Here is a 27,308-nt window from a genome sequence, read left to right as displayed (position 1 = left end):
GGATCTAAAGCCACCGGCTGCTGCAAGTCATGGACTTGGTGGCATTTTGAGGCCAGGCTGTACGTGTAGAGGGGACAGGCTGTGCTGCAGCATCCCTGCCCCGACGCCCCCGGCGAGGGTTCCCCTCCATCCCTGTGCACCCCGAGCACCGAGGGGCATTTACCTTTGGAGAACTGATGGATCGCCTCATCACGAAAGTGGTGGGGTCGGCATAAATCTCTTCTCCCCGGGGCGGCAGCCGCTCAAAGCGGGCGCTGGGCGAGCGGACCGGGGAGTACACCCGCGCCCGGCTGTAGGAGCCCTGGCTGGGCGAGCGGGGCACGGAGCGGGAGCGGGGCTGCAGTGACATCCGTCGCAGGGAGCCCGAGGCGGCATCCACCTCGTCCAAGTAAGTCGGCTGCCTCCCGGGACCGGGTAGCCAAAGCGGGACGTCTTGCCGGCCGAACCCAGGGTGTTCCTTCCAGTCGCGGAGCTGGTAGGTGCCCCCGTTGCGGAAGGAATGCCGCTTGTCCTCCAGCGCCCAGGGTGGGCTCACCCGCTCGTAGGCGGGCATGGAGCAGATGCTGTCGGGGCGCACCCCGGGAGGGTAGTACTGGTAGTCCTCGGGGTACTGGGGCGAGTAGGGGGAATAGTAGTCGGGCACCCGGCGAGACACGGGGTAAAACCTGGTGGGGCTGGAGGAAGGGAGAGAGCCGTGAGAGCCAGGCTGGTGGCGAGATGGTGCCCAGCCCCTCGCTCTGCATCCAGGGGTCCCAGTGGGTGAGAACAGCCTTAGAGCAAGCAGCTCTGACACCAGCGTCCAGAAAGCTGGCCGGCTGGCATCCCTCCTCCCAGGGACCCTGTGGTGGTCTCCCCTCCAAAATCCACCCTGCTTGGCTTTTTGGGGTGTCCCACACACAGCTCAGAGCTGGCACATGGCGGACAACCCAGAAAGGAGATTTTTTTGACCCCAGGAGGAAAGAAAGCAGATGGGAAGGGGAAAAACATTCCCAGAGCATCACCTGAGGGGCAGCCCTGGAGAAAAGGAGCAGGACCCCCCTCTGCCCCTGGCCAGCCCCCCCGCAGCCCTCACCTTCGCAGCTCCTCGGGGGGCATGGTCCCCCGGCGCGAGTTCACCCACTGCTGCAGCTGCGTCATGGAGCTCTTGCGCTGGGCGATCTTCTCAGGGTTGGTGCGGGGGGCAAAGCCCCGGCGGTGGGCCACGCTCTCCCCATCGGGCGGGGGGTACGCGGTGCTGCCGGGGTGGCTGGGCGATGAGTACGGCCAGCCGTTGGGCTGGGGCGGCCGCTCCATGCTCGCTGGTACCCGCGGTGCCTCGGGGTAAGGACTGCCGGGCTCTGAGGGCATCTCCTGCCCGGTGATGCCGTTGGCTTTGGCCAAGGGCTCCTTCTTGCTCTCCGTCCTCTCCGACTTCCTCTCGACCTTCTCCGAGCCACGGCCATCGCCTTCCCCCCGGGTCTTGGCATCGGGGTCAGCTTTGGGGTGTTCGCGGTGGGTGGCATTGCGGTGGTGATGGTGGTGCTTGCTGGGGGGGATGTTTTCAGAGTCTGGCTTCTCGTGTCTGGAGGGTGCCGAGACAGGAGAGCGCGTTACCCTCCCATTGCAATGCCCCTGGGGTGGCTGGTAACATCCCGTCCCTCCCTCAGCCTCGGGGGGCCAATGCTCCCCCAGCTCCATTCTCTGGAGGTCCCCGGCCCCGTGCACGGCCCCTCTGCCCCATCTCCAAGAGACCAGGAGAGAGGGGTGGCCCAGGGAGACGGCGGGCGCTGACCTCTGGGTTGGGGGGATCTGCACCCGGGCGGCTTCGCCCATGGCTTGGATCCAGGACTCCTGCTCCTCCGTGTTCTCGGCGCTGAAGAAGTACGTCCGGATGCCAGCGTGCTCGGCCTGGGGAGACAGGGACTGCTTGTTACTCGCCGGCATCTCCTCCACCCAGCACACCGTCACCTGCAGGGAGGCAGAGAAGTGGGGAGAGAGACAGACAGGAGGGTGAGAGCTCCGTTTCCACCCCGGCACAAGGTCCTGCTGCCGTAGAAGACGACAAGCGAGGTCCTTCCCTCCCTGCCCGAGCCACGCGGCCACATGCATCCTCGGTGGCACCGAGTGGGAGGAAGGCTCTGCAGGCAGAGCCAGCGCCAGTCCTCGTCCCCTCGCAGGGGATCCCCCGGGGCCACGAGTCCCCTGCGGTCACCCCCAGCGCTGTCGGGACCAGCCCTCCCCAGGGCCCCGCACCAGAGGAGCAGCACCCCGCTGCAGAGATTGCTGCACCCCAGCATCGAGTGGGTCCCCGTGGGGTGCACGGGGCCGGGAGAGGGTCCATGTCCCAGTGAGAGCGGCAGTGCCGGACGGAGCATTATCATTCATGCAGGGTTAGGGGGAAGGTGGCTTCCTGGCCCAGACAACATTTCTGGGGGAAAAAGGTTGGGTTTTGGTCCAAGATGCCGGTGCCCACCCACTCTCCACCTGGAAGGTGTGGGAAGGCAGGTCTGGCTATGTAGGGCCTTTTCGAAGCTTCCACCTTCCCCCTCTGTGGAAAGGGACGGGAGGCAGTGAGGACAAAGAAAAGGGATAAAGCAGGAGGTTTTTTCCCCTGAAAGACTTTCAGAGCTTGATCTCTTAAAAAAATAAAATAATAAAAAAATATTTGGGGTCCAATTAAAACCGTCCCTTGGGTTTCCATCGTTCCCTTCCCCAGAGCATGCAGCCACCGTGCCCAGTCGCGGGGCCACCTCCTGCAACCCCCATGCACTCCTGCCTCTAAAAGCTCTGTAGCCAGAGCAAAAGACCAAACCAAACCGATTCATCCCCTGGATTAGCGCGAGTGGGGTGAGCGGAGCATGCCGGCAAGCCTGCGGGTCCCTCACCCTTCCGCATGCATCAGAAACACAAGAAGGTACTACCTAGGTGGTGGCTGGGTGCTGGTGTGGTGGACGGGCACGAAGAGAGACCTCCTGTCCGGGGATCCTCGCCCGCGGAGAGAGGAGGAAACACAGACACGGGGTCAAGCCGCAGCGTGGCGGGAACACGGGCGCTGCAGCACAGACCTCTCCTGGCCGTCAGGACCCTCTCTACTCTTCTCTGAACAAAACCGCCCCCCAAAACCCGCGTGTGCGGGCGGAAAGGCAGGCAGGCGCCTGCAGAGCTCAGCTCGTGGGCAGCACCTTTACGAGGCTCTTTCCCCACCAGCGTCACAAGTCGAGAGGGACATTTTGACAGCTCCAGGTCACTTCTCTGCTCTCACCTGCTGAAGCCGCCGGCATAGACACCTCGCCGGCTGCCAGCGTAGGCACGGGCATATGGGACAGCCCACGTGCCAACGCTCACCACTAAACCGTGCTCAGCTGCAGCTTAAATGCAGGTTTAAGGGTGGCAGCTACAAAAATCCATTCCTTAGACTAGAAAAACTCCTCCACAGTGCCCTGCGGGGACCTCAGGCACCAGCTCCTGCCACACTCACGGGCAGGAAGGTACACGCTGGGGTTTTGCACAAGTGTACACGAGTGCAAGCCAGCCGGTGCATCGGTCCGTCAACAAACGAGTGTTAACACGACCCGCGACCGTGGGCAGCACAAGCAGCTGTGCTGGTGAAGGTGCACGGTGATGCTGAAGGTGCGTGGTGACGTGACAAGTGCCGCGCAGTGCCAGGGAAGCTCAGATCTGAGCGAGGGAGAGCCGAGGTCTGCTGCCGGGGGTGGGCACGGAAGAACCCCGGCTGCAGCAGCCGCCCTCCGCCTCTCGCTGCTCTCCTCTCCAACACCCACGGCAGCGCAGGCTGACGAGCAGCGACTCATTACGGGCTACCCGCTTGCAATTACGTTTCCCTTTCCTTCGCGCGCCAGTCAAAGCAGGCTAAAAGACATTGGAGCTGGGGACTGGGGACACCTCTCTAGGTCTGGCTCCGGGAACGCTGCCGAGACAGGCTGGCGGGAGCAGCGATGCGGAGGGGAAAGAGGGGCAGGGAGAGGGCTGAGAGCACCACCCGTGAGGGCAGAGCTGCTGCTCACCCTGCACCCAGCACCTCCCCGGGTTGGGGGGCAGCGGTGCACCCCAAGGGGCACAGCCCAGGAGCAGCTCAGGCCTGGTGAGGGTGATAACCTTGGAGATGCTGCTTTGCCCCACGCGTGCCTCGGTTTCCCCAGCAGAAGGCACATCCACATAGTGCAGCATATCCCTGGGGGTTACTGCGGTCGCCCCTCTCCCCAGCTTGCTCCACGCCCCACCACCGAGAAAGCAAGAAGAGGGAGCAGTGGGGACCCTGCGAGCGTCACCGCTGCCCCAGCAGCCCCTCCAAGCCCCGGCACAACCACGCACTGACCTTGAACGTGTGCTTCCTGCTGATGTTGTCGGAGGGCTGCACGGCCGCCACGCGGAAGCTGAGGAGGGGGATGCTGCCCAGGATGCTCTCCTCCTTCTCATCTGGTGGGCAAATGCAGGGGTTACAGGTACGGAGGGGCTGGGACCCCCGGCTGCCCCCCAGCAAAGACCCACGAGGTGCTGTGGGGACACGGGGCCATCGCTCCTTCCCATGGGTGGGCAGGCGGGCAGCCCACCTGTGGGAAACCGCTGCCTGCCTGTTGCTCCCCGGCAGCTCTGTGCAGCTCGGCTGGGCTCGCACAACAGCCTGCTCAATTATTCATGCCCGCCCTCGGCTGCCAGGGCTGAGCCCATGAGCTGCCAGGGTGGCCGGGGAAGGCTCCTGCGTTAACCCCTCGGGTTGCCGGCATGACAAATGCCCGCACAAAGGAGTGCTGTGCACGGTCACCGCTCTCCGGCGGGCTGTCACCTCCAGACCCCTCGCCTACGCCGGCAAAACCTGCTCCGAGCCTGGTAACAGCCCGGGTTTGCACGGAGGCACCTGGCTGGTGGCCACCAGGTCCTGCCGGGGCGGGGGGACAAGCCACGGGGAGCAGCCGGGGTGGGCACCGGCTGCCGTACCTTTGTAGTAGAAGAGGCAGCGATCCACCAGCACGAACCAGCGTTTGTTCCACTGCTTCACCCCCGAGCTGGCCTGCAAGAGAGGGGCAGTGAGAGCAGCACCCACCCGAGGAGGGGGTGCTGCCACGGGTCTGCAGGGCAGGCGGCCGGGAAGGGGATGGCACAGCCCGGGGGGGCACCCGGCACGGTGGGGGCTCGGGTACCTGCTTGTAGAGCCAGCCGCTTTTGGTGACGGCGGCGTTGGGGTTCCTCTTCATGGAATTGGAGCGCTTCCCGAAGGCGATGCCCTTGCGGGAGGAGCGCGAAGCCTGCAGGGGGGGAGAGGAGCCGCTCAGTCCCCGGGGGGGCCCCCGGCACCCCGTCTCCGCTGCCGCCTGCCGTGCCGCACGGCTCTGGGCACCCACCCGGCCTCCGGGGCGCTCCGGGGGCACCTCCGACACCATGGCGTGGTTGGAGGGCTCGCTGGTGATGGTCGCCGGTCGCTTGCCGCCCGCTTTGCTTGACATGTCCAAGGTCGGTCTGCGGCACAGGAGAGCTGAGTCAGCAGAGCTGCGCTTCTCCACCCCGCAGCAGCTCTCCCCGGGCATCCCCACCCCGGGCACTGGCCCCCCACACCCCAGCCCACCTTGGTCCCCCATCACAACGCAGGTCCCAAAACCAGGGAAGCTGGGAGACAACCTACTTTTGCAAGTCAAGTCTTGAGTTGTCCTCGGGGACCTGTCCCGTCACTGGGTGCAGGAATGTGTTCCGCCTTTCATTGTGGCTGCAAGAGACAGCGGTGGGGCAGTGGTTAGTGTCTCCCGTCCCCCCCAAGAAACCCCTTGCCTTTAGCACCACATTTGCTGCTCCAACCCCGGGACGCTTTGCTGTCTCACACCTGCAGCATCCGCACCGGCGCTGGGGCTGGCTCCATGCACCCTGCCGCGAGCATTGCCCTCCCCTACGCCCCCGCTAACCCCACGCTTCAGATCTGCTCAGCACATTTCATCGGTGTTTCCCATTTTGCTGGGAGCCAAAATGACGTCTCCGGTGACCAAGTCCTCACTACTTCTGCCGGACGCATCCCAGACATGACCATAACCCCCACTCAGAAGGAGTCGCTGCAGAAGCAGCAGCAGCAGCAACGGCCCATCCTGGGCTGTGCCTGCAGCGACAGCCCCAACGTCACATCCTCCCCTTCGGCTTGCTGCTTTTAGAGCCATTTACCAAAACACCTCGAGTCAGGCTAAGAGCAGGGTCACCCGGCCACGCGGGGCTGTGCACCACACACCGACCATCAGCCCAGGACCCACCAGCACAAGCTGTTCCAGCTGGATCAGCCCCAGCTCAGCCCCAGCCCCGGTGCTGCTTCGGTGACGCTGGGGTGCAGCCAAAGGCAGCTGCCGCTGGCGGTGCAGGGCTCCCTGGCAGCGCCGGGAGGAGCAAGGCAGGGTCCCTGCCGGGCTTAGCCAGCAGCATTTGCCGTGTCCCTGCCCTGTCCCGCAGAGCCGGTATTGCCGGGCACCCCGGCACCTCACTGCTCAGGCTGGGGAACCCGCTCACACGCTGCTTCCCGGGGGCCCTCGTCGCTGGAGCTGCATCAGGAGGAAAGGACGAGGTGCACCCATAGGTTCAGGGCTCCATCCCGGGAAGTTTGCATTGGACCCCGTCCCTGTGACATCCCTCCTTCCCAAAGCTGCCGGGCACCAGGACACGGGTGCCCCTGGCCACCCGCGAAGCCAACACGCCAACAGCCCGGCACGCTGCTGAACTTCTGCATGTCAGCAAAACAGGGGAAGTTTGAGCAAGAAAATGCAGCTGCCAAGACCATCCCATCCACACACACTTCACCCTGAACCTGAGTTCCAGCCAGGCTCTGAAGATATTAACCACTTTCTACCCAAAAAAGCCCTGCCGAGAGGTGCTCCCCCTTGCAGGTCCCATCCTACACCCTGCCACAGATCTGCTCTTCTCTGCCAGCCCTCCCCCTCGCTTGGGGTCACCTTAAAAAACCTCGGCAACGTGTATGCACCCCGCAACGAGGGGCAGCACTCGCTCCCCAAACCCCCCCCCCCCAGCACTGGGCTTTTCTGTGCCACGAGTGACACAAGTTATCCGCAGAGACAGCCTGCCCGGCCCACGCTCTGACAGCAGCAAAGGGGGTTCTGTCACCCAGAGCTGGAGCCGATCCCGGACTGTTTGCCCCCGGCAGGTGACTTTGGAGGGGTGTAACGTGGTGGTACCAGGGCTGCTCCCAGGCCCCCCCATGATGCTGACACAAGGGGAGGGTGCAAATGCCAAGCGAGCAGCACCCCAACCGCCCCAGCCCTGGAAAGTGGGGGCTGCTGGGAACCGCCAGCCTGCCTGAACCCCCAGCCAGGGCCGTCCCCGCGATCCCACACTGCAGCAGGTTTCTGTTCCCGCAGGCTGGACTCTCCCCGCACCCCACTGCCAGGTCCAGGACACCCACCCTGCTTTGCAGCCCCCGCGGCTCCTCCTGGCACCCACCCCAGTGCCTTCTCCTCCCCAAGTCTGCCCCCACTCCCAGATGTGGCAAGACCCCGGGAACAGCCGGGAAACCTCCTTAAACCACCCCTTGGCAGCAGCTCCTTCGGCTGACCCCGCTCCAGAAACTCCCGAGTTCACATCGCCTCCCAAGCACTGCAATGCAGCAGCCACTGCCCAGGCTGAGGGTCCCCCGCCACCGCCTGCCCGCCGTCCCCTCCGTCCCCTGCCAGCCCACCCTGGGGTCCTACCTCACCCGCCGATCCACCCGAAACTTCAGCATGATGCCGGGGGCCTTCCCAGCTCAGCGCCGGCTCCCGGTTCCCACCATGGCAGCGGTGGGCACGGCCAGCCCCGTGCCACCTGCCGCCACGCTACGAGGCGATGGCACGTGCCATGGGGGCAGCAGCCCCGCGCGGGCAGGGGGATACCGGTGGCGAGCGAAGGGTCTCGCTGTCCTTTCCCAGGTGTCCCAGTCCCCCGAACCCTGCGCCGGTGGCATTGGCGTTCCCGGTGGCAGCGGTGGTGGAGCTCCGGCAGCTCCGGTGCAGCCGGGCTTGGCGAGCCCCGGTGTGCGGCAGCCGGCGGGCAGCAGCCGGGGACAAACGGCTCCCGCTCCGTCCTCGCGCAGAGGAGAAGCGAAGGGCAGCGCCGCACACGCCGCCTCCCCCAGCCCAGGTGCAGCGTTGGGGAGCAGCTGGCGAAGGGCGAGAGGGGCAGGGTGGGGGGCTGCCGGGCCCCCCCCACACACCCCGGCAGGGCAGCAGCAGCGAGCGGGGGGCTGCTGCCCGGGAAGGGGGGGTGCCGCGGCGAGGCAGGCAGCTGCGCTGAGATGAGATGAGCGCTGTCGCTGCCCTGGATTCACTGCCTGCATCCCTTCCCCCTGCTTCTGTCCCCAAACCGTCCCCGCTCCCCCCCCCCCGCCCTCCCCCCCGCCGGCGCCGCCGTCCCTTCCCCAGGTCACGCCAGGAGAAAATCCCGGGGAGCAGGAGGGGCACCGACCACCCCAGCAGCTGCAAGGGGGGTGAGGGCTCTGCACGGCATCCAACAACAGGGCTTCAGCACCCCCAAAAGTCCGGGGAGCCTTTTGCACCCCAGCAGGTTAAGAGGGGGGAGCCCCGGGTGCAGGATTCGGGGTGACCCACCCTCCGCCTGGGAACGGCACTTTGGAAAGCGAATGCAAATACACGGGCACTGTTATGATAAAGCCTTGGGAGGGAGGGCAGGAAGGCAGCGCTGACATTTCAAAGAAACCTCCAAAGAAGGAAGCGGAGCACAGAAAGCCAGCTGGCCTCCATCATGCCACGTCCCCGCTCAGCCAGCACCCCGGGACCGCTCCCTCGGGACACCTCCGGCCCCACCAGCCCACGGTGCTGCTCAGCCCGGCCTCTCCCGGCCATTGCATCATTCACCTGCTCCTCCCAAAAACCAGTGCCCTGAAGTTACAGCTATGCCAGTCCGTCAACCTGGGGCGAGCTGGGTCAGCACCAGTGCCCGGCTCAGGGATGCTCCTGCTGCTCCTCGGCTGTACAAGTGGTCCCTGCCAGAAGGGCTGCGGGGAGCAGCCAGGGATGGGAACTGCATCCCCAGCATGGGCAGAGGATGTGCCGATGCAGCAGCGTTACCGCTCCCAAACACCTAAACCCACCCCTTTAGGGCACCCTGCGCTGGAGCTGCTCTCTGGGCATGGTGGAGCTGAGCGGTGCGGCTGCCGCTCTCCTCGCTGGCACGCTGCCGGCCACCAGCCATGGGGCAAGACACGCTAGCACAGGGAAACCTGCCCACCACAGCACCCGTGGGCAGCACCACCCTCACGCCTGCGTCCACGCTGCTGGCAAACCCACCGGCGCTGGCTGTCCCCACGTCCCCGCAGCAGCGACTCACCCGCTCCTCAATCACTGCTGCCCTCCGCAGCGAAGCAGCCAGGGGCCAAGGTCCCCCAACGGCCCACGGGTGCGTGCCAGCCCTCTGCCGTGCGACAAAGCCGACTCTCACCTGGTGGCGTGGCCACCACAGAGGATGGAGAGCTGCCAGCCGAAGCCGTAGCCCCTTTTGGGGACGGCAGCCCTGGGGAACGATGTGGCAGGAGCAGGAAAGGCGGCTCCTGGGCGTGCCGGACGCTGCAGGTAGGAGCCACGGAGTCTGCCCACGGCTGTGCCGGAGGCACCGTCCCCCATAATGTGGGGGTTTCACTCCCTGTCACCTCAGTTCAGTGGCACAGGGGGCTGTGCTGGGCTCGGGGGCCACTCTGGGAGCCTCTAACCCGGGTTCAGTCCTGGCTTAGCCAGCCCGGAGCAGGCGCCGTTCTCCCTGCACCAGCTGGGCTATTTCACAGTCATTAGTATCCAGGGGTGGGCAGGGACACGGCATCCTCTGCAGCCGATTGAGCGGACACGCTTCAGGGCTCCAAACAGCAGCTCAGGGGCGGGGGGCTCCCCCAGACCTCCCAGGAGACCCATGGGGGAGAAGAGCTGGTGCTTTTCCTCGGGGTAAACATCAAAGAAAAACCCTCTAAACCTCCTCTTGCTTTTTCATAAAGGTAAGGAGCAAGAGAAGGGAATAAACACAATAACTAAAGAATGAAACTTTCACTCAATGCTGCTTTTCTTCCCCTTTCCCAAAGCTGAAGTTTGTTGAGAGCAGGAGACAACCCTCCCGGCTCGCCCCTGCCTTTCCGCAGCCCACCAAGGTCACAGCTTCCCAGCTCCTCCAAACCACGAACCACAGCTGGGGCACATCCCCAAGCAAAGCTCGAGGACCCCCATAGTCACCGACACGGTGTGTGGGTGCCACCCCCCCCCCCCCCCCCGAGACATCGCCCTGGGGTGTGCGCAGGAGCAGCACCGGCTACAACCCAGCCCTGCCAGAGCCGCTTTACTGCCGCTCTCAGCTGCCGTTGAAGGTGCGAGAGAGTTAATGCCACCCCGGCTGGGGAGGAGCAGGTGAAACGGTGACAGGAGGGAGCCATTTCCCCACACCAGCCCACGCCGGGGCTCGGTGCACCCAGGGTGCGGGCAGCCAGCTCTGGGGAAGTGGGTGCAGGGAGCAGTAAGTCCCCAGCACGGCTTGCCATGGGGCAAAGCACCGGCCGGTGATGCCAGCCATGCTCCTGCTGGGCAGGATTCCCGGCCGGCTGCGTCGGGATCCCTCCTCGTGGGGAGAGCTCCTTGTCAGACGTGGGGCAGGCGGGAAAAGCAGGGGGGGTGGGAAAAGTCTGCTGAGGGCTGGTGTGGGGTGTGTGTGGGGGGTCCTCTCCAAGAGCAGACAGCAAGCCCAGCTGACTGAACGCAGCCAAGCAGCCCCCCAAACCCCCCCGGGATGCGGCAGACATCAGCTAATGGGAACCATTGCGGTGCTGTGGCCCTCCCCAGGACGTCGGGGCTCCTGGCTGTTATCTGGCGGCTGCGAGGGTGGGGAGCGGGCGGGAGGAGGGGAGGCACGGGCTCACCGCCCAGGCGCCGGAGCCTGCCAAGCCCTAAATCCAGAGCAGAGCAGCCAGGCAGGGGGGTTACGGGAAGCCCCACCACCCCCTCCTCACCGGCCCTGCCCAGGCTGCGCCGGCCGGGGCGTGATGCTGGAGCCGTGGGGCTCCCCTCCGAGCGCTCGCCGCAGGCTAACGTCGTCCCCCCAGCTCCCAGGCTGGCTGCGTGCCGCGGGGATCCAACCGCCTTGTCCTCCCACGCCCCAACCCGAATTTCAGCTCTGACAAGCGCCTCACCGCCCCCATCGCCCCGGCCCCTCGGGGTGGTGGGGGGTGTCAGCCGGGATGGAGGGGTTACCGACCGTCGTGGCTGCTGGGTTCTGCCACCCCGGGACCGCGGCAGGCAGCAGCAGCAGCAGCAGGAGGAGGCAGGAGGCCAAGGCTGCTGGCAACACCCCCCCCCCCGAAGTGCTAATGAAAACCCTTCGTCTGGAGGTTTTATCCATGTTCTCGGGGCGAGCATCCAGGCAGCTCCCAAGCAAGGGGCTTGCGTGGCCACCGGCCAAACACGCCCTGCGCGCTGGCCTCCTTCCTCTGTTTTTCTAGCCCTTTCTTCACCTCTCCCTCTCCTCCTGAGCCACATCCCTCTCCTCCGACCGGAGCCCTTGAAAACCCTTTTCTCCGGGTTAACTGCAGCACTCAGCACCCATGGGAAGGGAAGCAGGGTCACCCCATCACCCACGGAGCCTGCAAGGGGGTTGGCAGAGAAAATCCACCCTCAGATGAGCAAGTGCAAACTGTCGAGTCCTGTCTTGCAAGAGGCTCCCAGGGCAGGAGCAAAGGCAATACAACAGACTAATAAACTGGACCCTCCACCCCCGGGGCCGTCCCGCTCGGCATAGGGCATGCATGGGGCTTGGCTTTGCCCTGCGGGGCCAGTGCAGCATATGCTCAAGATGCAATAGGAGGAAAAAAAAAAAAAAAATCAAATTAAATTCTGCAGGCGCAGCGCGAGTGGGTCTGGCGGAGTCGCTGCAGCCAGGGGACGAGTGCTCCAGCATCTCTGCGCGGGGCCATCCCCAGCTCCGGGCTTTCTGCCGAGCGAGGCCCCGGGCTGCTCCATCACTGCAGCTACTTCAACCCCCGTTGGATGACTCAAGCAGGAAAAAATAAAAACTAGCCCCACGCACACCCCACACCCTCGGCAGGGCTGAGCCGGCCACGGGCTGTTCCAGCCCCGGCCCAAATCCTGGGCCACAACCCAGTGGGAAATGTTGCTTGGCATTTCCGAATCGCCCTGCACCTATAAGAGTTACATGCCAGCCCTGGGAGAGGGCAGCAAGAGGAGGAAAGGTTACAGGGGAAGAGGAGACAGAGGCAAAGGAGGGATGGAGAGCTGCAAGAAATGCCCCCGTGCCTGGGCACCGCCACGGGCTCATCAGAGCCAACCGGCAGCCCTGGAAATCCCAACGCCTGCAGGATTTGCAGCAAGATCCATCTTTGGGAAGAAAGTGCCTTGTGGGCACTGGAAAACCAGACCTGGGTGCGGAGCCACACGCCGAGGTTTCCCTCTGGCCCATCCCTGCTGTGCTGCCGGGGATCGGCAGCCTGTTCTCCTCCATAACCTCCTCCCTGTCCTAATCCCAGCCCCGCCGTCCAGCTGAGCAAGCGTTTCCGGCACCGCGTCCATCGGGGCAGGGGGCCAGGAGGCAGCGCAGCCTTCCGTGCTAACGAAACCAGGCCCCCGCGCACGCACAGCCTCCTCCTGCGCCCCGCTTGGTGCCGGCACAGCCGAGCAGCACCCGTGTCCCCCCCCACGGTGCCCGCCCGCCGCGCTCACCCTCCAGTGCAGCTGCTTCTGGGATGGAACCCGGGGGGGGTTAATCTGGCCTCCTGCCCTCCTCCGTGCTGGGTGCTGCTGTGAAGCAGCCCCAAGAGGGAGGGTGCCAAAGCAGGCAGTCCGAGCACCCGTCCCTCTGCCACCTCACCCCTGTGACAAACTGCACATCAGCTGCCACCGCGGCACCCAGGCACAGAGCACCCCGGCTTGCCGCCCACCGCCGATGCCGGTGAGAGCCTCGCCGGAGCAAGCAGCCTCCGCCCCAGGAGCTTTACCCCATGCACCTCGGGAGGGTTTCAGCGTGAGAAGCTGCAGCCAGCGAGCACCGCGGCCAGGCCGGGCTTTACCACCCGCTTCTGCGAGCACATGCTCGCCATCAACCCTGCGAGTCCCCGCGGGAGCCGTGCTGGGAGGGAAGGCGGAAAACCCTGAGCTGGATCGGGCTGGGAAGCAGCAGGGCTGTTGTGCCGGGCTTGCCGAGCCGGGGCAAAGTCCTGGGCAAGGGCGGACGGTTGCTCACGTGCCGCAACCGCCGTGTAACGTCACCGCACCCGCAACCGCCATGTAACGTCACCACACCCGCAACCGCCATGTAACGTCACCGCCGCCACGCAGCCAGGCTGGCCACAGGAGTGGCGGTGGCCCCGAGCGGGGACATCGCAGCCGGCCAGGGTCCGCAGGGATGGAGAACAGGAGAAGCTCCAGCTGCCCTCAGCACCGCAGAGCAGGATGGCCGGGAGCAGGGGGAAGTCAGGGGATTTCCAGAGAACAAAGCGGCTGCTGGCAGCCAGCGTCGCCGGCGGCGGGGAGGGCGAGTCCGTCGCTCCCACTCCAGCTGGGGTCGGGGAAAAGCACAAAAAGCACAAAAAGCACCGGGAGTTTGTGTTTTATCTCCTTGGCAACCCCAGCTCCATCACAGGCATGGCCCATGCAGATGGCCCGGCCAAAACGTGCTGCTGCCGGAGATGCAGAGTTTGGGGCAGGCGCAGCAGCACCCCACACGCATGGGGTGATATTTGGGGAGCGTCACAGCGGTGTGACGGGGTGGCCCAGGATCTGGGGCAGAGCAGGTCACAGCCCATGCCCTGGCAGTGCTTTAACCACATCGCTCCATCATCCCTTCCTGGGGATGGAGCCCAAACCCCACGTGCGTGGGATCGCCCGGCTCGCTGAGCCACCGTGCCTACACGGGACAGGGCAGCCCCATGGCAGCTGGCAGCTCTCCTGCGGCATCACCAGCCGAGCATCCTTCCCCAGCTGCGGGGTAGCCCGGGAGCCGGGACTGGACCCCCCAGGGGACCAGTGGGGGGTGAAGTCAGTCGTGGACGGATGAAAATGCACACTGCAGGGTGGAGAGGTGAGGGGCCAGGGCGGCACACCGAGACGGACCATGGCAGACACCGAGAGGCACGGGGCACCAGTACGGGTGAGTGGACATGAGACATCAAGAGAGTTTATCGGATCAGGATGCAATCCCTCAGCCTCTTTCCCCAGCTCCACAGCCTCCCACAAATCTGGAACTGCTGCAGGGGTGCAGATCTTCCCCCTCCCTTGGCCCGGCGCTGGGGCGCAGCGGGCAGGGATGGCAGGGCCACGGCTCGTGGCTGGGCTTGGTGCTGCTGCCGAAACCCACCCGGGGGGTACGGAGGTGCCTGGGCAGCTGCGACACCTCTGCCAAAGATGACCCACTAATGCAGCCTCCAAGCTGCAAGGTGGACCCAGACGTGGAGGGTTTAAACTTCTTGCTAAGCTCTTTAAGAAACCAGCGGGCAGAAATACCTGTCCTAAGCAATCGCCGGTACGAGGCATCAAAACTAACCCGGCCCCAACCCCTCCCCAGCCAGGTCAGGTCAGGAGCGGGGATTACGGCAGCGGTGCTGGGGAAATCCTGCTGGGACAAATCCTCAGCACCTGCTTAACCCATTGCACACCATAATCACACCAGGATCCCGATGGCGACGGGTGCCGTGGTACCTTCCCTGCCCCGATACGCGCCTGCCGGATTTCCAGCTGCGCCTGTCACCACGCCGGCCGCCCTCTGGTCCCCGGCTGCTCTTGGCCACCACCGGGCACCGGCCCCAGACAATGGCCCACGTGTACCATGGCCGGGCTCCACGCCGACACTGCACACACACACACGCGCACACTCACCGGTGCCACAACACGTCCCCTCTGTCCTGCTTGCCAAGCTGGTGGCTCTCCGGCAGCCAGGGTAGATGATTTCCTTCTAAGCCCAGGGGAGCCGGTCATCGGTATCAATCATTAACAGCCACCGCAGCTGCCAGCAGCCTTAACCCCCTCAGCACCGCACCGCTGCGAGCCAAGCACGGGAAAGCATCCTTGGCTTGTGCCGTCTTGAAAACCCCTTTAACAGCACCGCAGCGTGGCAGGCTACTGCAGCCCAACCCGCCGAGGATGCAGAGGGTCTCCAAGAGGCTTCACACCCCCTGGGGACCCGTGGCCGTTCCCGCAGTTTCATGTCTCTCTGCCCAAACCACTCCCGAGGCAGCACGGGCCCTGGGAGCAGCCCTGAATGTCCCTGTGCAGCCCCAAGGGCCGTATCCTGCCTCTGCATCCAGCCGAGCCACGAGCAGCTCAGCCTGGCGGGAGCTGCAGGACACCTCTGCTTTCCCCCATCCCCAGGGGCAGCTGGCTGCGGTCACCCCGAGGGGCTCAGCCCCACGGCCCTGTGCCCCCCGAGGAGTGGGGCAGCACAGCAGGGCAGGGGGCTGCTCCCCCCGGCTGCTCCCAGAGGCAGGGGGCACATCCATCCCCTCCTCGCTGTGGGAGCCAGGGCAGGAGGGGATCTCTCAGCTCAGGGGTCCCCCGAGCTTTCCCTCCGTGCAGCTTTTCCAAGGAACATCAATGGCTGTAACTTTATCCGAGCGTGTTTACAACCCAGCCGCAGATCTTGGCTCCCTCGGCCGCGCTGGGAGCCGGCGCAGGTCCTGAGGCTGCCGCTCAGCCAGCACGCAGCACTGCCAGCGCCCTGATGCCAGGGTCTCCTGCCCGTCACGGTACCCACGGGGCCGTCCGGATCGCCACGTCCCCATGGAGAGGGGGCACAGGCACCCAGGGCTGGAAGAGGAGCACGGTGGCAGTTCCTACGTCCCAGGTCTGGGAAGCAGATGGACAGATGTCCCCACCACCACCCCCACCGCCACTAGCTGCAGTGCTGGGGTGTTACCCAACCTGCGAAGGGGTTGAATGATTAACCTCCAGCCACGCTGTCTCCAGGAGCCGGGAGAGCCCTGCTCTGCCCACCACAGCCCTGGGGCACGAGGGCACCTGGGGAGCGAACCCCTGTGCCCCCAGCCCCAGCTGACATCACTGGCCCCCGCTGCCCCAGGAGCATCCCATGCCTGGCCCCGGAGCAGGGACACATCCGGCTTGGCCAGCCCAGGGCAGCCGCCACGTCCCCCTGCAAATGCAGAGGGGCGCAGAAGGGGCTCCGTCCCCGTCCTCATCCCCATCCCGGCTCCCACGGGCTCCCGGGGGTCTGGAGGTACTCACAGCCTGCGACGCCCCGCCAGCACTGCAGCCCAGCTCTGGCTTTCGGACACCGACACGCAGCAAATTTTGCCTTCTCCCGTCCCGGCTGCGGCCCCGGGGGCGTCCGGGCTGCGAGCGCTCATAAATAGCTTTGGACAAACATCTGCACGGCACCACCCCGTGCAGGCTGGAAAGCGGAGGGCTGCTGTGGGGATGGTTTTAATCATGATATAAGACCATCAAATGGCTAAAAACCCCACAGACGGGAGTGAGCTGTAAATAAGCGCAGACGCAGCAGCTGATACGACCTGCCGGCAGCAGAACTTGGCTCAGCTCTCCGTGCCCATGATGTGCGTGGCCCCTTTGCATACGGGCACGGCTTTTGAATTTCTCATTCCCCACACCCACGCGAGACACGGAGCCAACAGCTCCTCGCAAACATCCCGAGTTGGGAGCGCTTGGAGGGCGCAGGGCCTGGAGCAGGGTGCACCAATGCTCTGGTGCAGGGCGTCTGCTCCTGGCAGCGGCTCGTGAGGCTCTGCAGAGCTGGGCGCTGCGATTCCCACTCGCCTCCGAGCCCCCCAGGACAGGGAGCGGGGTGAGCCCCAGCCTGGGCTCGATCAGCCATGGCAGGTTGTGCCGATCCCTGCAGAGGCTCTTCATTGTTTTTGTCTAAATTACCAATTTTCCGCTGTCAGATCTCCCACGGGATGCTCTCCTTGAATGCTTTAGCAAACGGGTGGGCTCATATGGGTGAAAAATAAAGTTGTAAATGCAGCACCCCGGGGTGCAGGGGGCACGACACGGCGCGTGGTTCTGCTAACACCGGCACTGCCAGCCTTTGTGGCCCTGCTGCCACCGCGGGACCCCAGCCGCGCGTTGCCGGCACGCTTCCCACGGGCGTTTGGGTTCAGGGAGGCTCTGGGTTAGGGGGCCGCGGCAGCTCTGGCTCTGCCCCAGCTCCCAGGCTTCGCCGCGCCGCTGCCAGCCCTCCAAGTGACTCATCGGCTGCCGTGCGCCCTGACCTCCCACAGTCAAGTCCCGACGCATTCGGCACATTCCTGGCATAGCCGGCTGTGCCGTGCCGGCGCGGATCCCCACACCTGCCGGAACGGCGAGGCTGGGTGGAGGCCAGCGGCACGCTCGGGTCTCTGCAAAGAGGTTCATGCATCCTCAGGCTTCGTCATGGTCTGATGGCCAAGACGGCCCAGCGTGGCCACGTGTGCCTGTGGGGATTTACCCCAGAGCAGGAGCAGCTCCGCTCTGCCTCCCGTGCCGTGGCGAAGCCGGCCCAGCCGGCAGGTTGTCATTGCGGGCAGCCTGTCATCCTCCCCAGCAGCGGGACTGCCGTCCCAGTTGCCTTCCTCATGCAATGCCACGCTTCCCTTACGTCGGCATGGGTGCGATGGCGGTGCATGGGGAAACTCTCCATTTTTAGATCTGATCCTGTACCTTCGCAGGCCTCAGAACAGCTTGTAACCGAGCTGTGACGCAACAACGCACGTGTCGCTGTTGTGCAAGTGCGTTGCACCAACTAGCTCCCAAGGACGGGGCGAGCACCGGCTCCGGGAGCTTGGGGCTGGCCGAGGCTCTCTGACCCCACAGCCATCTGCAGCATGTCCCACGGCCCCGGAGAGCAGCCCGCGAGCACGGTGTGGATGCCAGCACGTGCAACGTGCGGAGCAGCCAAAAGCACTCCCGAGAAGAGCCACCGCAGGGGGATCCACCACGGGCAGGAGCCATGCCTGGCACCTGCGGCACGGTGCTGCCTCCGATTCCTCCTGGCCCCAGCACCGACAGCCCCCAGCCCCAGAGCTGCCCGGGTGCGTGTCCATACTGCCAGCCTCCGCGTACAAACAGAGCGGGAACCAAAGGTCCCCCAAACCCAGAGGTTTGTTCTTAAGCAAACAGACCAAACCAAAGATGCACAGCCCCCCCCCAGACCCCAGGCGCAGGCTCGGGACCCGCCGCCTTTGCCGAGCTGGCCCCCACCTCTGGCAACAGTGCCATCCCGGTGCATCCTAGGGGGGACCACAGCCACCCCCCCAAGCCCCGCGCCAAGCTGACACGGCCAGAACGCGTCTCCAGAGGCAGAGCCAAATCACCGTGCCGGGGCTCTCTGCACCAGCAGTCCCATACACCGCAGCTGACCAACACACCGCTCCCAAGCTCAGAGCGGCTCCGCACCGGGACGTGGGTGCTGGGGAGCCGGGCACTCCCCGTGGCCCCGGGGGATCTGCCAGCTCCTGTGTCCAGCACAGCCATCCTGGGGCACAGCCTCCAGCGGGCAGGCGATGCTGGACACCGGCCGGTTCCTACTAATACCTGCCAAGAGCTCGGCTGTCTGCAGGTGGTTGCCATACCCAAGCCATTAGCCTCCTCCACCGGCCATTAAACGCTCAGCCCGGCCATTAGCACCAGTGCCAGGACAGACGCAGCAATTCCCTCGCTGCCCCCGCATGGGATGGCCCCGATTTTATTGCTCTCTCCAGCCCACCACACCCTGGTGTGGCAGGGCCGGGGCCAGGGCAGTCGGGCAGAGCTTCCCAGTGAATCACTGATCATTCTCTGCTTCCCAACCGCGTCCTAATTAGCACACGCAACCCCAGGGGGAGAACGGCAAGGAATTTGCTGGGGGAAAAGCAGAGGGAGCTGCAAACCCTCCGCACCCCTTCAGACTGAACCCTCAGAGCCTCCCGGGGCGATGCAAAGCCAGCACGGGGACAGGGCACACCTCTGTGCCACCAAACAGCCCTCGTCTTGTTCCTCGTCCCCCTCCCCACAGCCACCTCCGCAACGGCGCACACACCGCAGGCGAGTTTAGTAGCGCGGCATCAGCTCTGCAGAACGAGATCTTCCTCTGAATGAAGTTTAGTCACCGTGGGATGTTTCCAATTGGAAATCAGGAGAGATCCAGGCTGAACGTGCGCCAGCTTTCCACTTCCCAGAAATCCCACTTGCAAGCGAGCCTGTTGCCGGTTCCCCCTTCTCCCCCAGCATCACATTAATAAACGCCGCCCCAGCCCTCCCTCCGCCCCGGCGGGAACATGCAGCCTTCGGGCTCTGGCCGCCTCCGGCCCCAGCACCGCGTCCGCTGCCGTGCCTGGGGAGGGAAGCCGGCAGGACGGGAGTCGCTGAGCCGGGCTGGCGCTGGAGCGGGGCCAGTCCCAGCCCAGCGAGGGCCCTTGGCGATGCCTTCGTCGCTGGCGACGCAGCCCGGATGAGCCCTTCGCCGACGCACCGGCCCGCAGTGTCCCCCCGAGGATGCTCGCAGGCAGCCGGGGCCAGGGAGCTGCATGAGGGTTACTCAAGGGGACCAAGCAGAGTGGCTGCCCTCCACAAGGAACTGGTTTGCTTGGTGCTGGGAAGAGCCGGAGGCTTGTGCCGAGTTGCCTTAGGAAACCAGTAAGCGGGCAAAAGCCAGCCACGCACTCGACTTGCGCCGATGTGTTCTCCCTGCCCAGGCAGGACAGAGCAGGCACGGCACAGGGACCGCCGAGGGGACGTCCCAGCCACGCTGGGCATTGCCAGAAGCTGCTAAAGGTCCCTCCTTGTCGCAAAATTAATTAGTGGCCCTGCGGCACCGGGATGGAATGAAGGATGCACCACTGGGAGGAGGGAGTGCTTCGCTCCAGACCAGAGCCCGGTCCTTCACCCACCGTTGCTGGAGCAATAGGGAGGGATGGTGCCAGGATCAGGCTCAGCTACGAACCCATCGCCCTGCCGGCACTGGAGAGCAGCGGGAGATCGCTCCCATCTCCCAGGCATCCCCGCACACAGCTGGGAGCATCCGGATGGGAACAACAGCCATCCAATGCTGCAGACCAGAGACCTACAACAGCCCAACGCTGCTGCCAGCTGCCGAACAGCGGCTGCAGCACCCACCGCTGCCCGGTGCTGGAGCATCCTCCGGCACTTGCAGGGTGCTGGCACTGCCATCCCTCTTGCTGCTCTGCAAGATGGCAACGGCTTGGCTGGAGGGTCTGAGGAGGAAGAGGCTATTCCAGGGTCCGGGAAAGCAGAGCGTATAGCAGGGTGCAGCAGAGGGTATAGCAGGGTACAGCAGAGGGTTGCCTCAAAAAAAGCCTCTCTTAAAACATCCCTTTAAACAGGACAAATGCAGCTGGGTCTCTCCCCCAAGGAGGAGAGGTGATTTTAAGCAGCGCTTCCAGGAAATCACAGCATTATTCTCCAGCCAGCTCAGCTAAGGGCAGGGATGGCGGCAGCCCCAGACTTCAGAGCCAGCCCGTGGTGCGGGGCACGGGCACAGCCCCTCCCAGCCATGGCCCACCAGGCGGGCAGGATCCCACCCGCATCCTGGCTGGCAGCAGAGCTGTGTGTACGGCTTGGGTGCCTCTGCCCCACTCCCAGCCCTGCCAACCTTATCGTGCTGCCACACCTTCCATTTAGCTCCCTGCAAGGAGTTTAACCCCTGGGAGAGCGTAGCCGGGCTTTCCCGCGCGCCATGCCTACGCTGCTGCCCTGCGGGACGCGCTGCCCGGCCGTGGGCACGGTGCGAGTACCTCCACCGTGCTGAAGCCCAGGGCTGCGTTCCCAAGCTGCCCTCCCCACGAGCCCCTGCCCCGTGAGCGGCTCTGCAGCCGTCCTCCAGCAAAGCCCCGCTCGCTGGCTGCCCCTCCAGCATCTCCATCCCCTTCGCTCCAGCCCTGGGGGTTCTTCCTCCATCTCCCTGGTCCCCCCCCAGCTTATCCCCGCCACGGGCCAGGCTGCGAGGGCACAGCACCCACAGCCGGCGCAGCCTACCTGCTCGCCGGGCGCTGCCAGGGCCACGGTGCCGGCCGTGGGGAGGGCAGCGGGCTCGGTGCCAAGGCAGGGAGCCCCAGGCTGGTGGGGAAGGGGGAGAAGCGTCGGCCGACTCCGAGAGCCGCCACGTCCGAGCGCAGCAGGGACGGCCCGGCTGATAAGCGAGGTCTGAAATCTGAAACTGCAGGTTGGCTCCTTCCTATATAAACAGGCGCTCGCGCACACACACACCCCCCTGTGCACGCCGGCTCTCACGCCACTCCCGCTGCTCCCAGCCACGCCGGGCACCCGCCAGCCCTTCGCCGGGGACAGCCGTGCCACCCACCCATCAGCCACCGCTGCCCGAGCACCTTGCCACCAGTCCTGGCCCCGAACATGCTGGCACCAGCTCAAAGCGAAGCCTGACGCTGGTTTACGTCGTGCTTCAGATGTATTTTTGTTCCCGGATAGCTCTGCCTCCAGGCAGCGGGAGCGGGCTCTGTGCTTTGGGAAAGCAGCACGGACCCACCGGCGGGCACCGACTGGGCACCACCTGCCTGGGTGCTAAAAACAGCAATATGGAAAAAGCAAAAAGTGCATTTTTTAACATCATAAAATGGGTCAGAGGGACTCAGCACCATGCTGGATCATCTGACAGGGTGCCTATGGTCACAGAAAATTTCGGTTCCCCTGGCCCAGCAGTGGTGAGCAGTGATGCCACCTGCCTGTCCCCGTCCCTGCTGAGCAGAGCTCGCAGCTGAGCCCCTCCACTCGCCAGGGCCACGGCAGCCGATAGCCAGAGCGTGGCTGTGCCGTGCCACTGTGGGACTCTCTTGTGCCAGTGTCACCACGGCCGTGCTTCCTCCAGCGGGAGGAAACGCTCAAGAAGACAAAACCCTGCCCTGTTTTTCCCAGTTCTCCAGGCTCACCTACAGCCCAGAACCGGGGTGGCCACATACCATCGGTGAGGCTGGGCTGTGCGCACGGCTGCTTGCTTCACCCCAGCTCCAGCCCGCGGGGTGAGCGGGGCCGTGCGGTGTGCCCTGCTCGGGGATGCGGGGCCAGTCCCGGGCATTGCCCGTGGGAAAGGGGACTCCCAAAACTACTTTGCCTGCTGGGGGAAAAGCTGTTCTGTGGCACAGAGAAGGTCTCGGTGGGCACATCCGTGAGGACCTCTCCATCGCACGGCTGCACGTGGCATCCCCATGCTGCGGAGCTCGGTGCTGAGAAGGGGCAGCTCATACCTGGGGGCTGCCAGCTCTGCGTGAGCCCAGCCCGGGGTCTCCCTGCACTCCTGGGGCTGGATCTGGCCGAGCAGTCTCCATCTGGGGTGCAATGAGCCCCACAGTGCTCTGAGCCAGCTCCCCGCCCCGGTTGCACAAGCGGCCCCGGGGCACTGCCGGGTGCGCACAAACAATAACAGCCTGTTGACGAGCAGGCAGCACGAGGCCACGGCTGCAAGCAGGGCATCGCCCCAGCCACCTGCCTCCGGAGCTCTTATTGCCCCGCCTGATCACGGGCAGGAAGAGCAGGAGACTCCTGCGCCGATCCCCAGCCTGGCTGCCCGGGCACCCTCTGCCGTCCATTTTCCCCGGGGCTGCCACCGGAGCCCCCACCGAAATGCCACCGCAACACAATGATCCTTGCTACAACAGGCACCAGCACGGCAGGTCTGCCCCGGGCAGCACCCTGACCCCCAGCATCTTGCAAGGGTACTTTGGAAGAGCAAATTTGCCTTTGGAGATCCCAGACTGACTGGGCACGAGGGGGATGAGATGGCCTTGGGCAGGGATTTTCTCCCCAGGGCCACCCCGAGGGACTTTGGCCCCACGGTGGGTCCTCCTGCCCCACCAGGACAGCACCCACCGTGCCCTGCAAGCAGCCCTGGTACCGGCCAGCACTTCTGCACCAACATCTCCCCTGTCCAGCTCCTCCAGCGCGCACCGACACGGCCTGGCAGCACCCGAAATTGTTGTCTTCCAGCAAACCATAAATCCCCTGGGAATGGAGCAGAGACCACCAGCAAGGTCCTGGGCTCCTGCCGGCACAGACTGAGATTTTGGGGATTAAGGAGAGAAGCTGGGGGTTCCTCCTCAGGTATTCTGAATATACCACTTCTACTTAAGCAGCTAGATGAGCCCACAGTCATCATCTTGGCCAAAAAAATGTTTTTATTGCGTTTTCTTTAGTTTAAAGAGAAGAAGGGATGGCTCAAACCTGCCACGCAGTTCCCAGCCCCAGTTTCTGCACCAGCCACGCAAGGGAGGGCACATCCTGCACCCACCAGTGGGAGCACAGCAGTGTGGGGGGGGTGCTGTTTCATGCTCCCACCCCTGCACACCAAGGTGTTGGGGAGCCGAGCCATGGAGGGACCCCACAGCGGTGCCCCCACGGTGCATCCCTGCTGCCCACCCGCACTGGGACACGGAGCATCGCTCCCTCCCACCAGCCCGCGTCTGAACCCAAGGTCCTGCTTATCTGCGGCACGGCATGTCTGGTGATAAGCCCAGCGCAGGAGGGATAAGATAAGGCCCCACGCAGCCTCGCCACTATCGCAAGCCCTTCCTCCAGCACTGCGCCCCAAGGCTGAGGGGTGCTGTACCACCTAAACACCCCCCCCAGCACCCCCTCCTCCATGGCACACGCACCACCTCTCACTTTGGTGAGCTTTAAAAGATTCATTACGTTCACACACAATTGTTGTCATTTCTAAATCAGACAATCCATTTGATTTGGGGGGGGAAAGGTGGGGGAAGAAACAAACCCCATACATCGTATCAAACAGTTTGTCTGGGGAAACCTGGCAGCAAAGGCGGGGGGGCTGACAGGGAGGGGAGAGCTGCGCGCAACCTCGTGGCGTTAGGCTCGCAATAAAAACTGGAATTGCTAATCATTGCTGCTCAGCCGACCTGAAAGAAGAGATGCTGTGAGGAAAAGAAACCCACAGGACATGAGCGTGGGGCGTGTGAACTTCACCTGGGGCTGGCACACACACGAGCCTTCCTCGGATGACTTGTCCTCCTCCTCACTGCATCACCCCTGCCTGCGCTGCCCAGAGCCGGGGCTGAGCATCCTTCGCAGGGAAACGCCGCATCCTAGGGCGGGAGGATGCAAACCCACCTCAGGAGGAGGGAGAGCGGCTCTTGGGGCCACCCCAAAAGATGGGCTCTCCCCTGGTGCCCGTCTGACCCAGCTCCTTCTTCCCCCACCTGAACTCAGTGCCACACAGTGCCCGGGCACAGCGAGGGAAGAAAATGGGGTGGATCAGCACGTTTGGTCCCATTCCCAGGATCTACAAACGGGATCTGCCAGCGCGTGGGCACCCCCACCTCCGGCAGAGCCAGCCTGGTCTTTAAAATACGAGGATTGAGGGAAAAAAAGGCCAAAACAACCCCCCCTCCACGCATGTTTGCCTTCCAGCATCCGTGCCAGGCTATAAATACCCGGCACACTCTGTTCCGGCTGCGGGGTGGGGGGGTTAAGCGGGACCGGAGGGAAACGGCCCCACAGGGTGGGAGGAAGGGAACGGAGCCCCCTTCTCACCCAGCAGCACTGGGGGGGTGCAGGGCCAGGATGGGGTGACTCTTTCCCCAGGGCAATGTGGGAGCAGGGCATGGTGGCCATGGGCTGGGCAAGCCGGACCCCGGCAGCGGGGTGGCCGTGCCAGCGGGGACAAGCGGGGGGGGGGGGGGTGAGGCAGAGGAAATCCCCAAAGGGCCCCGGAGGCAGCGGGGCGGGTGCCAGCGGGGAGTGAAAGGCAGCGCTGATAGGAGCCCAGGCAGCCTGCCAGGCTGGCACCGGCACTGCCGGGACAGGCCACCTCCCAGTGCCCCCAGTGCCACTCGCTGGGAGGAGCGGAGCGGGAGGGCAGCGAGCACAGGGGAGATCCCTCTTTCAGGGTATCCTGCCCCAAATCTCTCCATACCGCTCCCAGGAAGAGTGGAGGCAGCGTGGATCCCATGGCAGGCACCCACCCACCCCGGCAGCCTGCGGAGGAGGATGGGACTCGGGGTGTGATGCTGGGGGGGCTGTGCGGAGCGGCCTGGGGCAGGGAAAGCCCTTTTAAGTGCAGCCCTGCCGCAGGATTGCTACCTCATTACAGAGCAATTACAGACTAATTATATGATGGTAACACCCAAACCCCGATCAGGAAATGGGACTACTGGGTGCCAGATAGTGCACACGTGCACAGGCACACACACGCGCACACACACCCCATGAAACCTCAGAAGATCTCTGGACACGTCAGAGGGAGGTCCCTGGCCTGACAGAAGTTCCCAGCTCAAATCTCCACTGTGCTCGCTCTGTGCCTCAGTTTCCCCACTTGTGGCTGGACATCCTGCTCCCAGCCACTGCCCTGCCTCTCCCCAGAGGCATCGATACAGCCCTGTGCTGGGCTGCCCCAGCCCTGCCCTCCGCTGCAGCCCCCCCCCCCCACACACACCCTAAAAGCACCAACAACGGCTCTGCCTCGGCGAGGAGCATCCCCACCCCACCAGCCCCGTCCCGCCACCTTCCCCTGGCTACAACCCGGCAGCAGGATGCTGCCGTCGAGCCCGGTCCCACAGGACTCGGAATTGGGGTCCATGCTGCTCCGCTGCCCATGAGCATCCTCCTGGGAGCTGGAGCAGCCCCGAGAACCCGCTGCCAGCAGGGCCAGGGCTATGGTGGCACCCAGACCGGGGCCACCCTGCCACCCCAGGGACAGGGCAGCCCTGCTCTCGGTCACCCCAAACTCCCCGTGAGCATGTGTCCAGGACAGCTCCTAACAGCAGGTGAACTTTAACCGCATAAATAACATTCCTGTTGGCCCCCCGCCGGCACAGCCTTATCTGCGGAGGGCTAGCGCAGGCCTGTCCGCAGCCCGGGGAGGCCACCAGCCCTATCGCTGTGCCCAAGGACGCCGGGGAAGGGGACAGCTTGCTGGGAGCGTGCAGGACCAGTGTTCACCGGCAGGAGCCGGATCCTCCCCGCCAGCACCCTGCACCGTCACCCCACAGCATCGCGAGCCCATCCTGGGCTGCCAGGGACCCTCGGGGATGGGGGGGGGAACGACACACGTTTCCTCACCAGAGCCTCCTGCAACGGCAGTGGGGGACAAGGTCACGGCAATAACACATTGCAGCTAGCAGGGAGGAGATGCAGGGAGGACAGGGACAGGATGCGAAGCAGCAGCGCTGATGGCTGGTGAAGGGCCTGGCATCTCAGGCCACGCTGGGAGAGACGGGAAACGAGCTCTTTCCTCCCCTCCGGGAACTCATCACTGCGATTGCAACTGAGTGTTGGAGCCCAGAGGCCCTGGAGTTTGCACGTAGCTCTTGAAACCCTCATCTCCCTGACAAGCAGGAGAGCAGCCGGCAGCCAGCGCTGGAGCTCCGAGCAGCCCCTGCAAAAGGTCACTGCATTTGCACATTCACAAAACACGCATTTTAAAAAAAAAAAAAAAGCAGGGAGAAAAAAATCCCACTCTCACACGGCGAATGCGCTGCAGGAAGAGGAACCAGTGAACCCCAGCTCACCCTGCTCCAGCCCGGGGTCCCCCCAGCACCCTGGACTTGGCAGGCTGGCATCACGCAATTGGCTTGGAAATAATCAGACACGGGCGAAAGCAGCAGATTTATATCTCCTGATTTGTTTTCGCTTTCCGGGCCCTGAGGGTGCAATCGCATTTTCAAATTCTCTGGAAGAATAAAGGTTTGAAAATGAGTTTCAGTGCATCAAGCAGCTGGCTGAGGGCCGGGGCTTTAGGGACCCTCCCACCCCCTGAGCATCTCCCTGCAAGGGGGGACAGGGCTGAGCCCCCCGCCAGGGCTGCAGGTCTCAGCTGTGGGACCCCTGCAGCCAGCCTGGCCCCGAGGATGGCTGTGCAGGGGGACACGGGGACGAGTGACAAGCGACAGTGACTCCAGGGACCCCGAGGATGGGTGGCAAAAGGGAGAGCAGGAGCCTGGAGCGGGAGCTGAGCTGCCTCCGGCCGCGTCCACAGCGGGTCAGGGATGCCGAAGCTGTGTGAGCTTGCTGCCTTGCCGCCCCACGCACCCCGGACTCATCCTGCACCCCTCTGCCGGGCCCCGAGCAACACACAACCCCCCTCACCGCCAAATCACCCCAGGGTTTTAACCGGCTGGAAGCGAATCTCTGCAGAGCCCAGGGGATTCACCCCCCCGTGCCCGCGGAGAGGGGGCAGAGACCGCGGTGCCGGGAGGAGGCTGAGCCGGGCTGGGCTGGGCTGAGATGAGCCGAGCCGGGCCGGGCTGGGCTGAGCCGAGCCGGGCTGAGATGAGCCGAGCCGGGCTCGCCCCCGCCCCCGCCCGCCCCACCTGCGCCGGCAGAGCCCTTCGAACCCGGCCAGCCCCGGGCTGTAATCAGCCCTCGCCCGCCGGACCACAGGCA

General features: G+C 64.6%; 1 protein-coding gene across 14 annotated transcripts in view; it reads right to left on the bottom strand.

Moving 5' to 3' along the window:
- PLEKHA6 (pleckstrin homology domain containing A6) overlaps window positions 1-27,308 on the bottom strand; it is a 52,281-nt gene that overhangs the window by 14,731 nt on the left and 10,242 nt on the right. For 5 of the 14 annotated variants that reach the window (XM_075775821.1, XM_075775819.1, XM_075775822.1 and 2 more), the window contains 8 exons: window positions 5,618-5,698; window positions 5,340-5,454; window positions 5,139-5,243; window positions 4,936-5,008; window positions 4,316-4,416; window positions 1,772-1,947; window positions 1,073-1,561; window positions 164-674 (listed from right to left, as the gene is read on the bottom strand). In XM_075775821.1, the coding sequence (XP_075631936.1) occupies window positions 164-674; window positions 1,073-1,561; window positions 1,772-1,947; window positions 4,316-4,416; window positions 4,936-5,008; window positions 5,139-5,243; window positions 5,340-5,454; window positions 5,618-5,698 (1,651 nt within the window). Of the gene's footprint in view, window positions 1-163; window positions 675-1,072; window positions 1,562-1,771; window positions 1,948-4,315; window positions 4,417-4,935; window positions 5,009-5,138; window positions 5,455-5,617; window positions 5,699-7,670; window positions 7,690-14,831; window positions 14,897-16,193; window positions 16,294-20,936; window positions 21,108-27,308 lie in introns of those variants that run through there. The other 9 variants (XM_075775832.1, XM_075775828.1, XM_075775824.1 and 6 more) reach the window with 9 other exon arrangements.

Source organism: Balearica regulorum, chromosome 25 (genome assembly GCF_011004875.1).
Source record: "Balearica regulorum gibbericeps isolate bBalReg1 chromosome 25, bBalReg1.pri, whole genome shotgun sequence".
Lineage (NCBI taxonomy): Eukaryota > Metazoa > Chordata > Aves > Gruiformes > Gruidae > Balearica > Balearica regulorum.
Note: the sequence above shows the minus strand (reverse complement) of the source record. Positions and strands in the feature narration are given on the sequence as shown.